This window comes from Phyllostomus discolor, chromosome 6 (genome assembly GCF_004126475.2).
Source record: "Phyllostomus discolor isolate MPI-MPIP mPhyDis1 chromosome 6, mPhyDis1.pri.v3, whole genome shotgun sequence".
Classification (NCBI taxonomy): domain Eukaryota; kingdom Metazoa; phylum Chordata; class Mammalia; order Chiroptera; family Phyllostomidae; genus Phyllostomus; species Phyllostomus discolor.
The window spans coordinates 164,493,954-164,510,201 of record NC_040908.2 but is presented as its reverse complement, the minus strand read 5'-3'; the positions used below and the strand labels follow the sequence as shown (position 1 = coordinate 164,510,201).

The 16,248-nt window shown below is 57.9% G+C and overlaps 2 protein-coding genes across 5 annotated transcripts in view; one reads left to right on the top strand and one right to left on the bottom strand.

Annotated features, from left to right (window-relative positions):
* The first annotated feature begins 439 nt into the window (after window positions 1-439).
* C6H11orf95 (chromosome 6 C11orf95 homolog) lies at window positions 440-9,663 on the top strand. Of its 2 annotated transcripts, none has more exons than XM_036029625.1 (5): window positions 440-1,274; window positions 3,391-3,888; window positions 4,370-4,756; window positions 4,983-5,525; window positions 5,763-9,663. In XM_036029625.1, exons 1-5 carry the CDS (start codon window positions 1,145-1,147, stop codon window positions 6,224-6,226), a joined length of 2,022 nt encoding a protein of 673 aa, XP_035885518.1. In that variant the 5' UTR covers window positions 440-1,144; the 3' UTR covers window positions 6,227-9,663. The 2 variants fall into 2 exon arrangements, with proteins under 2 accessions (XP_035885518.1, XP_028372796.1); XM_028516995.2 differs by having other exon boundaries at window positions 441-1,277.
* Window positions 9,511-16,248, bottom strand: part of RTN3 (reticulon 3) — a 49,744-nt gene continuing 43,006 nt past the window's right edge. For all 3 annotated transcript variants that reach the window (XM_028515702.2, XM_028515697.2, XM_028515701.2), the window contains 5 exons: window positions 15,405-15,543; window positions 14,909-14,978; window positions 14,397-14,443; window positions 13,472-13,530; window positions 9,511-11,850 (listed from right to left, as the gene is read on the bottom strand). In XM_028515702.2, coding sequence (XP_028371503.1) covers window positions 11,805-11,850; window positions 13,472-13,530; window positions 14,397-14,443; window positions 14,909-14,978; window positions 15,405-15,543 — 361 coding nt within the window. In that variant the 3' untranslated portion in view covers window positions 9,511-11,804. The remainder of the gene's footprint in view (window positions 11,851-13,471; window positions 13,531-14,396; window positions 14,444-14,908; window positions 14,979-15,404; window positions 15,544-16,248) is intronic.

The following is a 16,248-nucleotide window of genomic DNA, read 5'->3' as shown; positions in this document are numbered from 1 at the left end:
GAGGAAGGACCCGAGGTAGCCGCGCCCCCGGCTGCCTCTCCAAACCCCTTCTCTCTGTTTCCCGGGAGCTGGGGGCTCGAGGCATCCCGGGGCTCGCAGCCAGAGTTCGCCCCAGTACTTCCCAACCTTGGTGGCGTGCCGTCCCCAGGTGCCCGACACCCCGCCCAGGGTCAGCGTTCGTCGCCTCCTCCGGCCAGGCGAGGGGTCTAAGACTGCGTCGAGGGTCTCATCTGGCCCTCCCAGGCCTGCGGGGGCAGGAGCCCGAGTCAGGGCGGCGCACGCCCTCTTCTCCGGGCTTCCATCCTAGGGCCCCCTCCACCCCGCAGAGTAGGGCCCCGGCGCAGCCGGCCATTCCCGGGTCTCCGGCACGCCCCTGTCCCCGCCCGAGTCTCCGCGGCCGCAGCCCCTGCCGGCTCCGTAGCAGCTTCGCCCGTCAGCCCCTCCAGTGGAGAAGCCAGGACTCCCGGCGCTCCCGGGCGGCTCCCGCGGGAGGGGGCGCGGCCGCCCCCGCGGCTCCACCCTCTCTGCCCGGCCGCAGCCTTCTGGGGCCCCTGCCAGTCGCGTCCGCCCCGGGGCCCGCGCGGAGCTCGCGCCGGAGGAGGCGGTCTCACCGGGCGACCCCCTGCCGGCGCGGATGCGCTGAGATGCCCGGCGGGTGTAGCGGCTGCGAGCCGAGCTTGGGTAGAGGCGCGTCGCAGCGGACGCGGCGCCCCTCGCCAACTCGGTGACTCTTCAGGAGCTGGGACCGGAGCCCCGGAGGCGACAGTGGGGCCCGCGCGGGTGGCAAGGTTCATTCTTCTAACGTCCCGGGCGGGCACCGGCTGCGGAGCCTCGACCCGGCTCGTCGTCTCCCGCCTCTCCCCCACCCCCTCAGCCCCCAGCGAGCTGGCAGAAGGAAATAGCGCGCGGCCCCTTTAAATTTACCCAGGAGCCCTTAAAGGAGCCCCAGGGGCCCCCAGACAGGAATCCCCACCCCGGTCCAGCCCGCGCCGCCGAGCGAGCAGCCAGCCGTCCGTGCGGCCGGCTGCCTGGTGCATGCGCCCCGCGCCCCGGGACCCCGCGAACCGAGCGCCCCGCGCGGGCCGTCACCGGCTCCGCGGCCCCGTGCCCCGCCGCCCCGGGGCCCCGCTCCACAGCACAGCGCATGGAGCCCAGCGGGGACCACCGGAGCCGGAGCGGCAGGGGCGGCCCCGGGCCAGCAGCGGCCTCGGCACGGGGCCGACGGCTGCCGCCCTCCGGATCCAGCGGCAGCGCGGAGCCTGAGGAGGACGACGGTGGTAAGGACTGGGGCCGACAGCGCGGGTGGGGGCCCCGGCATGGGGGAGGGGAGGGCTGCGGCTCCGGGCTCCGGGCCCCTCTCCGCCACCGAACAAAGGGGGGGACGCGGGCAGGGCGGCCGGGGGCGCCACCTGGCGGGCACGGATCGCGGCTGCAGGGCCAGCGGGGGAGCCCCCCGCCCAGATCCCGGGGTCGGCCTGCAGGGCTCGGGCGGATCCCCTCCCCCTTAAAGGGCCCCGCGGGCCCCGCCTTGGAGGCCCAGCGGAGGGGCCCCAAAGGGCCTGGCTTGGCGCCGCTGGGCGCGCGCTCTAGGCTGTTGGACGGCGCCCCCCTCCCTCCCCTTTCTCTTTCAGACACCCAGGTGGTCTCCCTTATCGGGCTGTCTCTTAAAAGTCTGCCCAGACTGTGGATCCCTTTCGGGGGCTCCCCGCCACCCTCAGATGAGCGGAGCTGGTAACTCCGCTGTGTTAAGTCTGGCTGGCCCGATCCTCTTGCTTAGAGACTGGAACTCTTTTTCTCCACCCCCCGCCCCCCACCGCGTTCTCCCGTGGAGAGAGCGTAGCTCGCACCGACAGGGGCCTGCCCCTACCTTCCCCACTGCAGGCAGTTTAAAGGGTTGGGCTCGCCCACAAAGGCTGACAACCCCTCCTGTCCGCGTGTTATCTCCTCCCGTATTTTCAGAAAAATTTGCCACAATTAGCCAGCTATAGTGGGATCATCCAGTCCTCCCCATTCTCTCTCAAAGGAGGCAGTTTCTTCATTCTCCTGCTGCCGAGTAAGCGCCTTAAGACCCTTGAAGGTTCTGTCAGGGCTAGGAAGACTGCCCTAACCTTGGAGCTCCCCTCCCAGAAACTCTCCCCATCCCCTTTTGTTTTTAAAGAATTTCAGCTCCTCCCCTTTTTTTCGGCTCTTAAAGGGCCAGTCCACCTTAGACTAGCACAGATCCAGCGCTGGAAGGATGCTTAGAGACCAGCTAGCTGTCCAGTGCCTTGGCAGACAAAGAGCTTAGGCCCAGAGAGCGACAAGATGTGTCAAAGGTCACAGAGCAAGTTCCCAGTGAAGGCAGGACTCGAATCCAGATCTCTGACTCTGAAGACTGTGTTTGTTCTTTGGAGCTATTTGAACAAAAATCACAATGGTGACAGGAGCCGTCTCTGTTCCTGTCTTTGTTTCCCAGACCGAGATTCTCGGCTTGGATAATGAGCACACCTGGCGATTCAGCTGAAATAAAATTGGGTCCAAACCGTAGGGAGGGCGGGGACTTTCAGGATCTGTCTCTCTGGCAAAAGGGGCCACCGCTGGGTTCGTGGGTTCTGCCCCGACCACTCTGGTTGCTGCCCTCTGATTGCTGGGCAGTGGCTGGCTCCCTGCCAGAGCAAAAATCAAATCCCCAGAAAGACTTAATGGTCTCCCAGGGGTGGGGGCCACTCCCTGCTGCGGAATTTTCAGTAGCCACTCTGGTGGCCCTTCTGCTGTCCCCCAGGGAAGTCAGGGTCCTAAAAAACGCCTTTCCCTTGAGGTGTTGACAGCTTTGTCATGGGGATCCCTCCGTGGCTGCCTATCATATGGGAAACTGACCAAGCCTAGTGCCCATAAAATGGGACTCGCAGGAGCCTGTACTGGAGAGAGGGAGAAGCTCCTTGGGTGGGGCCCTCCTGGCCAGGGCCTCGGGTGGGTGGGTCCTCTGTGCGGCCCTGGATGCAGACAGGCGCCCCCTTTGTTCTCGCCCCACTGCCCGCTCTGCTCCAGCTGTAACCGCCCCGGCGTGCTGATCTCCTGGCTTTACCCCTACAGCTCTTGTCCAAAAAGGGTACCTACAGAGCTGGCTGCCTCCTGGGTCTTCACCTTATTTTTTTAAAAGTCAGAGCTAGTCCCTCACAGGGTCCTGCATCCTTTTGTTCTTGATTCTCTCTTAAAGGGCCCTCGCTGTCCGTAAAGGGCCAATGTTTGGACTCCCTGCTCTCCCATGTCCCTTTTATTGCTGTTGCCATCCCTTTCCTGCCCCTGAACGACCCCTCCCTCCCCCGTTCCTTGGGCTGCAAAAATCGAAGCCCTGGGTTCTTTCCTTGGAAATTGGAGATTGAGAAACTGTCTCCCTTTCCCCCTCTTCAGGGCAAGATCTTCATCTGGAAGGGGGTGCCTTGGGGTCCTGGGGGAGTGCCCCGCCTCCTTCTTCCAGGGCCAGGGGACCAGCATCTGCAGGCAGGAAATACTCAGACCACTGTGAGGCCTGGGCCTCGAGGCCTGGAAAGAGCCGCATCCCGGGCCGTGACCACCGGCGATACTACCATGACCACTGGCGGCTGGAGTACTTGATGGACTTCAACCCTGCCCGGCACGGCATGGTGTGCATGGTGTGCGGCAGCTCCCTGGCCACGCTCAAGCTCAGCACCATCAAGCGGCACATCCGCCAAAAGCACCCTTACTCCCTGCATTGGAGTCCCCGGGAGAAGGAAGTCATCAGCAACAGTTGGGATGCCCACTTGGGGCTGGGGTCCTGTGGAGAGGCTGAGGGCCTCGGGGCCCAGGGGGCAGAGGAGGAAGAGGAGGAGGAAGAGGAAGAGGAGGAGGAGGGGGCTAACCTCCAAGCTTGCCCACCCAAGGGCCCAGGTAATTAGCACTTGGAGAGGCAGGGGCCTGGGTGGCAGGTGGAGCCAAGTGGGGCCAACCCTGCCTTCTCAGCCAACTAGCTGACTTCCTTTGGGTGGGGTCTGCTTATTGCCCTTGTTGTACAATAGTGGGGGAGGGACAGTGGGACAAAGGAGTCTCTAGTATCCCAGACAGCTCTGACGTTCTGTTGTTTTAGAAGGATTGAGGGGTGGCTGTAGGGGCAGGGCTGGGCACAGAGGGTGCTGGAGAGATGCAGCCGGCAGCGCCGACCAGAGAAGGGTCTGCGGGAGGAGGGGGCGGGCCTTGGGGTTTGTGTACAGGAGGGTTAGGGGATGGAGGGTTTAAGACTTGAGTGGAGAGGAAGAGGACAATGGCTAGGGCTCACAGTGAGGGAGAGGCTTGTGGAGGACCTGGCTGTGGTGGGGGGGGCTCCCCCAGAGGGCCAGCATCTCAGTTCCTTCCCTCCCTCCAACCCTTTCAGGCAAAGCCCCAGCTGGCAGGGGTGGCAGGCGCCAGCGACGTGGGGGCCCAGTGGCACCCCGGGCTCGGCGTCAACGCCTCTCGGCCTCCCGGAGGGCCGGGGGCAGCAGGGGGCTGGGGGCTCGGCGCTTGGAACGGAGGCTGAAGGAGTCCCTGCAGAACTGGTTCCGGGCCGAGTGTCTCATGGACTATGACCCGCGGGGGAACCGGCTGGTGTGCATGGCCTGTGGCCGGGCACTGCCCAGCCTGCACCTGGACGACATCCGTGCCCACGTGCTGGAGGTGCACCCCAGCTCCCTGGGGCTCAGCGGCCCGCAGCGCAGCGCCCTGCTACAGGCCTGGGGTGGCCAGGCTGGGACACTGTCTGAGCTCTCTCAGTCCCCACCAGGTGCGAGGCCTATCCCAGGGCCAAGACCTCCTCATAAGGGCTGAAAAGTGGGGTCTGGCTAAAACCGGGAGGGACTCACTATCCCCCCTCCCCCGAACACACACACACACATTGGCTTGGGCCTCAGGCTTGGGGCTGGGGTGAGGAACAAGGGACCTCCCTCTGCGTGGGTAAGGGCAACCCAGCCAGCAGGCTGAGCCCTTCTCCCTCACCCCTTCCCCAACAGACGATGACCTCGTCCCCCAGGACCTGACCAGAAAAAGCCGGGACTCGGCCCCCGCTGCTGGAGCCCCCTCCTCTCAGGATCTCAGCCCCCCAGACGTAAAGGAAGAGGCTGGCCGGGTCCCTAAGAGGCCCGCGCCGGCAGGCGAGGAGGAGGAGGGCGAGGGGGTGGGGGTCCCAGGCCGGTGGCCACGAGGCCGAGACCACCGCCGCCACTACCAGGAACGCTGGCGACTGGAGTACCTCATGGAGCTGGACGGCGGCCGGCGCGGCCTGGTGTGCATGGTGTGCGGGGGCTCGCTGGCCTCGCTCAAGATGAGCACCATCAAGCGGCACATCCGCCAGCGCCACCCGGGCTCCACGCGCCTCAGCGGGCCTGTCAAAGCCCTCATCGCCCAGGAGTGGAGCGAGAAGGCCACCCACCTGCTGGCCCTGGGGCTGCCCTGCCCCGAGTCCCCCAAGGACCCTGCCGCCCCCAGCACAGCCGCAGCCTCCGAGGAGGGGGGAGGGGACGAGGAGGAGGAGCCAGAGGAGGAGGAGTGGTGGGGTGAGCTGGTGGAGAGCCAGAGCAGGTGGAGAGGGAGAGGGGCAGGGGCCCAGCCAGGCAGGGAGAACGGGCTGGGGAGTGCTCGGGTAGAGAAGCGGGCAGGGAATGTGGAAGGCTGGAGAGGAGACTGGGGAGGGTGGGCCGGAGGGCAGAGGTGGGGGGTTGTGGAGTTGAGACGCAGGACCCGGGGGTGCTTCCTGCCCACCTGCTCCAGTGCGGCCCTTTGTCCCTTCCTAGGCGATGCCCCGCTTTCCCCTGGGGAGACATCGGAGCGGCCTACCGAGGAAGAGGAAGACGACGAGGATGGCCAAGAGCCCGGGGGACTTGCCTTCCCGCCCCTGCCTCCTCCTCCGCCGCCGCCTCCCCCGCCGCCCCCGCCCCGCAGCCGAGAGCAGCGGCGAAACTACCAGCCGCGCTGGCGGGGCGAGTACCTGATGGACTACGACGGCAGCCGGCGCGGCCTGGTGTGCATGGTGTGCGGCGGCGCGCTGGCCACACTCAAGGTCAGCACCATCAAGCGCCATATCCTGCAGGTGCACCCCTTTTCCATGGACTTCACGCCCGAGGAGCGCCAGACCATCCTGGAGGCCTATGAGGAGGCGGCGCTGCGGTGCTACGGCCACGAGGGCTTCGGGCCGCCGGCCCCGGCGCCGCGCGACGGCGGCACGGACCTCAAGGCGGGCGCTGTGTGTCGGGCGTAACCGGCGTAGCCGACTCGCGCGGGCCGGGCGGGGGCGGCCCTTGGCTTGGGAGAGCGCCGCCGCCGCCCCCCGCTGGCCGGGCCGGGCGGAGATAGAGGATCGGCGGGGTGCCGTGGAACTCCCGAGTTGGCCGGACTTCCGGCCCTGGCCCTCCACGCGCAGGGCCCCACGTTTCCCGAGGAGCCGCAGCGGTCTCCAGGCGTCTGCACCGAGCGCTTGCAGCCTCGGTCAGGCGGTCTTGTGCGGGACCAGGATGGGGGCGCCTACAGTCAGTATTAGGACCCCAAGGGGGGCCGGCGGGAAGGCCCCTTCCCTGGCCCGGGTCCCAGCTTGGCGGTGTTGCACGCCGGCAGGCAAGGTGCCCGGGTCGGGCCGGCTGCCTTGGCCCTTGGTGTTCTCAGCCGCCCCAAGCCTGTACTGCAGACGCAGGCCTGCACGGGAGGCGGGGCCGGGAGCCTGTCCGGGCTGGAAGGCCCGTGGGACCGCGGGGCGGGGCGGAGCTGGGCCGGGGTCGCTGGCTGCGCCCTGCTCCCTGGGCAAGCTCCGCGGGGATGGCACGCTGGCGGCCGCGGCCGCAGCCGCCTCCCTGCGCCCGCCTTACCGAGATCTTGTAAAGGGATTAGTACTTTGTCCTTTGCTCCTCTCCTGCTACGGAGGCCTCCGTTCACCCCTCCGCTCAGACGCTGCTGCTTCACTGAAGCGCCTCCATGGGTCCGAACCCGGGACACTGGAGGTCCCGGCAGTTGGCAGTATATTCCCGTTCCTTCCCTGTCCCCCTTTGTACGCGGTGGGCGCGCCACCCGTTCTCAGTTCCCAGGGCCTGGGGCCGAGCCTCGGCCTTCCTTTCTCTTCCCCGCGGCAGTGCCAGGCCCTGTGGGGCCGGGAAGGGACCCCGCGATCTCCCAGGCAGGTCCGAGAGGGATGTGTACATTCATTCTCCTGTGGAGAACAGGTGGCCCCGAGATCAGGCCCTTTTTGCTCTTTGTATTTTATTTTGAAACTGTATTTAATGCTTTTATATGAAAGGGGAGGGGCGGGGAGAGAGCTGTCCCAGTCACCCTTATGTGCAAATGTCTTATTTATTATGCGTGTATCAGAGATAAGCTGTGAGGTGGTGGAGGAAGTACTTCAAGGAGCAAGGAGCGAGGGGATGAGAGGGTCCCAAACATCCCAGGCCGTGACTCTCCAGACCCCGGTGTCTGCTCTTCATAGAGCCAGGCCAGTTCTTTGGGTCTCAAGGCCTGAGAACGGGGAGGTCAGCCGGTGGGACTGGACAGCTGGGCCCGGAGGCGGAGGGGCCCTGGCGCCTGGGGCCGCCTCTGTGGGTGAGAAAGCAGATAGCAATGAGGAAGCCTTTCCTCATCCCAGCCCCCCACAGACCAGAGCCCAAGGTTCAAGTGCCTCAGGCCCCAGCCCCCTGGACTCTTCCTGATTTGGGAATTGGATTTTATATCACAGATTTTATAGCATTTTTATATAATTCAAGATTGTCAGAGTTGGAAAGACCTTGGAGACCAAGTAGCATCTGCCCCCACACCCTTCACGGATTGGTAAAACAAAGCCCAGAAACGGAAATGATCACGCAGCCAGCTGGGAGCAGTACAGAAACTAGAATAAAAACCAACTTCCAGTTCAGTTTCTTTGCACTACATGACACTGCCTCCCAATGTCTGGTCAACTATCGAGAGTTCCCGCCAGGCCTGCCCTAGGGTGGCGCGCGCTGCCGGGTGCTGCAGGCTACCACAGCGCAGTCCGTTGTGATCTGGGGATGGCAGAAAACCGCACGCTTCCCTGACCGAGTCCTCTTCCTGGCAGGTCTTGCTGCCGCCATAGGCTTCAGCTGGGGCTGTGGGCAGCGGCCTTCTGCAGCGAACCTAGGGTTTGCCGCTCTGCCCAGGGCCTCCACAGTCCTCCCTGTAGGGCGAGGGCTCAGGAATTGTGTCCCTCATTGCCTCCTCCAGGGAGTGTGGGGAAACTGCACAGGCCCTCGGTCGACGGGAAAGGGAATCACCAGTGTGAACCTCCAGGGCTTTTGAAACAGTATTACAAGCTTGAGACCAAGGATTATGGATGGCACCAGGCTGGGCACTGCTATTCTTTTATTTTCCTTTACACGTTGTTTTCAGATCCAGAATGAGTATTCTAACACTTCTGCTACTCTGTTCAAAAACAGTAGGCATACTGGGGCAACCTGCCGTAGTCACCCACGTCCACTGCTGAAGGTCAGGTAAACCAGGACAGGGAGCTGGTTAGGAGCAGCATTTCTTTCCTCTGAATAGGCAGGGGCAGGCCTTAGGACCACGGGAGGGGATGGCTTTCCTGACACTCCAGTGGTTCTGAGTGGCCACCAGGCCAGCAGGGTTGTTTCAGAAAACTCATTGAAATGGGAATTACTGGGCCCCGCCTGACTGACGCAGAATCTGGGGCGGGGCCCAGCCATCTCTGGGAAGCCCTTTGACCGTGACCAGCCTCGCTGCAGTGCTGAGCCCCGGTGACCCAGACGTGCCCCTGGAGCGATGGCCTCACTGCTGAGGGGCCAGGGGGTCCTCCTCTCTAGGTGACCCTCCTTGTCCCCAGAGTCGGACATGAACAGGTGAAGTCTCTTCATGAATTTTTTTGTTAATGGTATGCTTGCTATTATGGCCAATATGTAAATGTTACTCTGAATACATATTTATATACCATGTTAGTGACATTATTTGGACATTTGTGTGCGTATTCGTGAAGTTTGCATCAGCTATTTTTTTAATTTCAGCCTAAGTTTCCTAAGAGGTATGTTTGAATAAATTTCTGAATTCCAGTGTAAGGTCACGGCAGCCTTAGTGTTGGAGAAGGGCAAGTCCCAGGTGACCAGTTGTTTCAGCAAAGACCGACGTGTTTAGTTTCCATTCTCCATGGCGACTGACTCGCAGAGTTTTAAGTGCTTTGTAGCCATGTGTGGTCAGAGGCTGCTTCCTATGTTGCAGGTGGGGAGCCCTCCCAGGTTGGGGTGAGGCTGAACTGGGAGAGCAAGCCCTGCCGCCGCCTTCCACTCCTCGTTTCTCCTGAGCTCACCTCTTGGAGGGGCTCTTACTTTCTTTCAGAAACCAAATGCACATCTTTGCTCTACTATGGAAATTCTGCAATCGTGGGCATCAATGCCGGTTATCAGCTGTTAGTTGCTTTTTAACGCCTCAGAAGTGGAGCGGGGATGGGGGGCCCGTGGAAGCCTTGTCTGGCTCTTCCTTTACCCAAACTGTGTATAGAGAATAAAGTTAGCAGAACGACACCGCTGTCTTTTTTTATTTTTTATTAATACCACATCAATTTGCAGTTTTACAGGAACCAAGATTCAAGCTCCTTAGGTGCTACTGTATTTTTATGTTGCACGCACATACACGCACACAGCTTCATTAGTGATTTTTCATCTATAAGTTTTTCTTAAAAAAAAAAAAAAAATTCCTGTGTGGCACAAAGTTCTGTCCAATCACCTAAACACGGCATAACAAAACCGGAGAGCTGGGTGCGGAGGCTTCCAGGGCAGAGCACGGTCGGGCGGAGGGGAGGCCCCGATGGTGATCCCTGCGCGCTGCCTTCCAGGAGGGGGAGGGCGGGGAGGGCGGAGGTGATTTCTGTCCTATGACACACCACCAGTCAGCAAGTTCAAAAGGAAAGCGGGCTGAGAAAATGAGAATGGAGTAAGGCAAGGGTACCTTTACCCATCTAAATTCCTAAGTAATTCCCCCAAAGCAGAAAGACTCCTCCTGCCGCCACCTACGGAGTCGCGTGCTCTGGGACTGTTGAGGGTGCAGGCCTTACTTGCAAGTCCCCAGCGCACATCCCCTCCGGGTTCTCAGGACGAGCTACTGCCCGAAGGAGGAACTCACAGATGGCTTTCAAGTTCACCGAGTGTTCACACTCTGAGGGGAGGAAGACACGTCTCGATCTCACACGGGAACCTTGGATTCCCGATCCCCTCCGTCTGGCGGCAACGTGAGCTGTTCGGTTGTCCTAACTGTGCGCCGAGCCCCCCAGCAGCGCCTGACCCTGCCTGGCCGCCCTCACCTAGTGCTTCCTGGAAAACCTCCAAGGGAGCGCCCGGGGCCACGGCAAAGGCGCTCTCCGACATTCCCTGTGCCTGGAAAGCAAAGGAACCTTCAAAACTAACCCACAGCCCAGAAGCTGGCCTCCAAGTTAGAACTCCACGTGAGTCACAAAATGTACTTCCCTACACCACTCTGTGGTCTCAACTACAGACACACATCATGTCCTCGCAAGCCAGCTCAGCGGGGGTCCTCAGGGTTAGAGGAGGAAGGGAGGTTAAAGAAGTAGCCCGCGGCCCTGGCTGGGTGGCTCAGTCAGCTGGAGCACCCTCCTGTACACCAGAAGGTTGCGGGTTCAATCCCCGGCTGGGGCGAGTATGGGAGGCAACTGATGGATGTCTCTCACATTGATGTTTCTCTCTCTCTCCCCCTCCTCTTTCTAAAATCAGAAAACATCCTTGGGTGAGGATTAAAACAAGACATAGGCTGCGAAGGAGGAAGCTGCAGGGGAAAGGTAAAAGAGAGAACGCCCGTGTTTCCGTAGCTCACCTCCTGAGAGCGCCCCCCTCACCACACACGGACCGAGACGGGATCACGGTGACTCGACGACCGAGGAGCCCACATGCAGGTTTTTCTCTGACAAGTTTACAGCAGTGTACAGCAGTTACAGACATTTATTTCATAATAAGAAAAGTACGACCATATTTATTAAAGTTGAGGTGAGGCGGACGGGGGCGAGGGAGGAAAGCACGTTCAGGAATGTGTTCTCAAACTGAAGCTCAGAACTGCCGCCCGGAGCGACCCGACGCCAGGTCCAGTGGTGGAGCCTTTCCGCCCCGGCTGCGAGCGGGAGGGGCACCCCCCCCGCCGACTCCCCCCCAGGCCCACTGTCTGTGCCCACGCCTGGCTACCAGGGGGCATTCTGGGAACCAGGATGTCACTGCCACCTGTACGTTATTCACAGAGTTGGAAGTCACATCGGTAAGTGAAGGGGGGTCACGAGGGGTAGCCGCTCCCGTTGTGGGGCAGGAAGAAGGGGGCGAGGCTGCAAAAGACGCAGACCTGTGGGAAGGACCCCGCTCTGTCCCCAGATAATTTCTTCTGAGGTTAACCATTATTTCTTAACTTAAAAACAGGGCGGAATTATGATGGGAAGCTATGTAAGAAAATTACATAGCTTTGAAAATTAAATAGAAGAACCCAAAAGATGTGTTTTGTCTTTTTTTTTCTTCTACCCACCAATCTTTCCCCTTTCAAGCGACACGGAAAAGCTCCACCACCACCACCATTAAGGTATTGATTTATCCATTCAACTGGTTCTGTCTTTACTCTTTTGGGTTCTAAGATATCAGTTCACTTTTTAGTCCAATAATTCTTGTGCTTGATACTGCGGGGAAAGGGAGAGGAGGAGGAAACACTAAATTGGGGGGGGGGAGGGGAGAGCTTGGAATGCAGGCTCAAGCTGACACCGAGCACTTCCCTTCAAAGTACAAGTAACGACGTTATAACTATTAAATGGTGTTTTAGTAACAGTGGCATTTCTGGTTTCCATGTACTTATTCTGCCTTCTTCTTTGCAATTCCAGGTAGTTTCGCTTGGATCCTATCAAGGAGGAAGAGAAAAGGTGAAAGCAGCGATTAGTTCTAGGTGGTTACTCCAGCAGTGATGCCGGAGGGCACGCCCGGGCACGCAGGGGAAGGGGTGGGAGCGGCAGGCTCCCATGGGGGGGGGGGGGGGGCGCTCACTCTGGACGACGCAGGTCTGGCGTGGGCTGCGCCGAGATCCACTCCCCCTCCCTACCACTGAGCCTGCTGCCTGCCCCCTTTTGCTGCCAGAACCTCATGGGTCCTTCACTGGGGGGTTCCAGAGAAGAGTAGGGTCCCTGGGCGTAACATCTGCTGACTGGGCTCTCCACACTGGCAGCAGAAGAGCCCAGTGCTCTGTAAACGCCAGGTCACCCGCTGGCACCAAAAAAGAATCAGAAGTCAAGGGTCCCAGGAGTCAAGGTCAAGGAGGCATATCTGAAAAACTACAGGAGCTGCCAATAGTTCCCAGTTCCCTGCCCTTTATTTTGTTTATGAAGGGTCATCATTACCAAGGTCATTCACACCCCTTAGCTAATGTGGAAGCTAGTCCTGCAAGTGTGACACCCCACGGCAGGGGGCTGAGGGATGCTAGTCAAGACGGCAGGTTTAAAGCTAGGCTTTGACCAACCACCTTCCAAAATCAGGAGTGAACAGCACCTAGGTACACATTTTGTGCCAACTGCTCTTGCCTGCTTTCAGCTCCAATGTGCACCTGCAAGAACAGGTAAAGAAAGGCCCTGGATCACGCCAGAGCTGTGTGGGCACAACCAGCCTCCTGTTATCAAAGCCGGAAAGGGCGCTAAAATCTGGGGTATGAAAGGGACGGACGCAAATGGTGGATTTCACTCTGATGTTTTGTTTCTTTGTAAAGAATATCTGAAGCCCTGGCTGGCGTAGCTCAGTGGATTGAGCGCAGGCTGGGAACCAAAGTGTCCCAGGTTCGATTCCCAGCCAGGGTACATTCCTGGGTTGTGGGCCATGACCCCCAGCAACCACACATTGATGTTTCTCTCTCTCTCTAGTTCCCTCCCTTCCCTCCCTAAAAATAAATAAATAAAATCTTAAAAGAAAAAAAAAAGAATATCTGAAAAAATAGAAAACTGCTCACAGTTTTGAAGTGTTGGGCTCATAGTGTTTGCTATAAATAATGCAAAATTTAAAAAGTCTACTAATGTTTCATTATTTGATTTAAATTGAATTGGTTTTAGAAAGGAAAACGGAACCGATCATCTCAGGAGAGGAGCAGCGTTGGCCCTGAAGGCACTTACTTACTGCAACGCCTGCTTCTAGAGAGAGGAGAGACGGGGCGTCTGGCTCGCGGTGGACCCAGATTAAAGGGAAGGAGAGGGAGGCGGCCGCCACCACTCAGAGCCAGTTCACAGGGCAGGGTGGTCCTGACCCCACTGCTCCGCTCTGTTCTTTTGTAACTCACAACAGAAGCATTTTACTTCAAGCAACTCTCTACGTATCTACTAGCAATTTTTCCCATTGGCCCTTTTTAACCTAAGATACAAAGAACGTGTTTTTAAAGACGCAGATGAAACAATTTCTTGTAAAATTGAACTGTTAGCCAAGGGCCCCCACCCCCGAGGGGGCAGGCACAGCACGGCAGTGCCGGGGAACCCGAGCACACTTACTTCTCCACGATCGACTTGGTCTGGTCGCGGGCGATGCCCACATAGTGGTCGATCTGGGTCTGCAAGGGAGGAGAGCGACTCAGCTGCGGCCCCACACAGGCCGACAGCTTCCCTGGAGGTGATGTTCTTTTGTCTGGAGTAACTATTTTTTTAAAAACACTACTGAATATTCTGGGAAATGAAAATAATGCCCAGCTTTTTTAAAAGTAATTTTTAAACTCCAGGATTTCAGACTTCAAATTAAGCCACCGAACACCCCATACTCAGCTGCAGTGAAACCACGGATGTCTTTTGCCGAGTGAAGTCTTACTTACCTGCTGGGTGTTTCCTTTGCAGGCCCTGGACTTACAGCGGCATTTCCCCAGTACTAGGTAATGTGTGTCCCGATCTGCTTGCTGTGATCATAAATGTGTTTTGGCTCCTGGGCAAGACTAATCTAACACCAAAAAACTGCAAAGTCTGTGGATGGATGACTTAACCCACGCAGAGAGTAACCCACAGAACCTAGTACACAGCCCGCGTACGCCATTCCACAGTGCAGACACCTGTCCGTGCTGACAGACTACCCGAGCAGCCTTAACAGTCCCTTCGTAGCTTCTGTTTAGACGTGAGCTTTTACTTAAACCTTTTCAAGTTATTTTTTTTTTAAACAAATAGTGCAGTCACGTGATGAGAGCACAGAAGGCACGCAACGGAGTGCAACAGGCAGCCTCCCAACCCTCCTGTCCCCCCCCCCCCCCCCCCCCCCCCGGCCCCGGTCCTGCTCAGAGGAAACCCGCCCCCAGTCTCGCAGGCACCTGACTGGGAAAACTCAGACTGCGGGGGAGTCTGGAGAGACTGCTCCGAACTCCCCATGCCCAAAAACGGACTGAAACACCAGTCACACGTCAAGGGGCACGTCCGAGGCGCAACAGCCGGTGCTCACCTTGTACTTCTCGTAGACGATGGGAACGCTGAAGACGAGCAGCTCGGCTGGAAGACAGAAGCGTGGGACACGGCGAGTGTAAATGTGGGACCGTCGCAAGGTGTCAGGACTCAAGGAACACACTTTTCTCCATGACATACAGGAGAACACAGATCTTCACTACGAAAAATTCTGGCTAGCTCCCTCAATGGAGGACAGTCAGAGGCAGGTACAAAGGCTACCACAGAGAATTTCCAAATAATGAAGGTGATTCCTACAAGTGAGACCCCTATATTTAAATCAAATCTGGATGACTCTCCTTTACGTCTAGCTGTTTTCATATTTCTTTAAAATTACGGCCATTTAATGAACCCATAGCCACAAACACAGGTTCCTTCACTATCTAGTTCAAGGTTTCTAAGCACGTTCAAGGCTGGGCCGCGCGGAAGGAGGGGGGCCATGCTGGGCATCGGTTGGCTCCGTTCTTACCCATCACTTCACAGAGCATGCAGGCGCTTCCCCTGCCGCCTTACCAAGGATCAGAAGGGTGATTCCATTGAAAACGGCGCCGACATAGGTCATCAGCCACATGAAGACAGCCAGCTGTGAAGGCCAACATCACAGGGTTAAGCAGGAACAATTTTAACACAAAATTCAGGTTAATGGACGCCATTTTCCTCCAGCTAATTAAGTCTACATGAATTTAGTGATGTATGCCGTAATTGCAAAATAAGGTCACCCCATTTTCGTGGTACATTTGAGGGTACCCGAGAGGAGCCTGCAGCCCCCCTGGCCCCAAAGACAGACTGTAACTGCGTTTCTGTCAATTCCGCTGTCCCCCTTCCGACGTCAGCTCTCCAGGCACGAGACACCTTCTCCGACGACTCCCATCCCCGTTTTTACAGGTTGATGGAGATGAGCACACACATCTTTTTTGTCGGATAAAACCCTGTTTACTGTCTTCCCCCTGAATTACAACCGTGCCCCCGTTTTCCTCAGCCCACCGCCGAGAACCGCAGTGGCACTGACCTTCAAGGAGTCGACCAGGTCCTCCACCAGGAAGAGGCGGACGACGAGCTTCAGGGCCTTGTTGATGTGCGCCAGGGCGGCGTTCAGGTAGCTGTGGAACGCCTCGGAGGACAGCGTGATGTCCACATCCAGGTAGGCCCTGCCGGGAGAAGCAGCAACAGCCGCACGTGGGACACGGAAGGACAAGACAGCTTTTGCCAGCACGGCAGTTCTTCCGAGTGTGAAAGGCCCCCACGGTTGCATTTAGGGACAGGGACACTTCTTGTCGTCATGGGTGGGGTGGAGGCACCAGTGTCATTTAGTGACAGAGGCAAAGACGTCAGATGTCTGCAAAGCGTGGGACACTCACAAGATGCCCTCCCCCTTTAACAGATCCTGAATTTTCCAAAACTGTATTTTGTTTATGTTAAACTTTACTAAGATTTTTTCCCACCATTTTGAAAAATCACATCTGCACTGGAAATTAGACATGTAGGTATAAGTATCTGATATTTTTATTTTCATCATCATTATTATTGTTATTACTTTTGGTGTAGTCATTTCCAAGCAATTATATATTTACTGGAATAAAGATTATTTTATTATACATGGCTATTTTATCATTCCTTTACATTACAATTATGACCTATTTTAAAAAATTTTGTTTATAGATATATTATTTATAAATTTCTTTGTAAAATGGTAAAAGGAGATATAAAGTATTTGTTTAAAAAACAAAAACAAAGACAAAAAGGAGGGGAGCTACTGAGTTTAGGCAAACCAAGCCCCACAGAAGAAGACGGACCCGGGTTCTGTTCCCAGAGGCGCCACGGAACCGAGATGGAGCCACTTGCGCGTAACCTGT

Bases quoted from the DNA above. Each gene is read 5' to 3' on its own strand.
- C6H11orf95 (XM_028516995.2), top strand. From the start codon at position 1,145: ATGGAGCCCAGCGGGGACCACCGGAGCCGGAGCGGCAGGGGCGGCCCC. The intron at 3,889-4,369 runs GTAATTAGCACT...CAACCCTTTCAG, and splicing joins TTGCCCACCCAAGGGCCCAG to GCAAAGCCCCAGCTGGCAGG. The intron at 5,526-5,762 runs GTGAGCTGGTGG...GTCCCTTCCTAG, and splicing joins AGAGGAGGAGGAGTGGTGGG to GCGATGCCCCGCTTTCCCCT.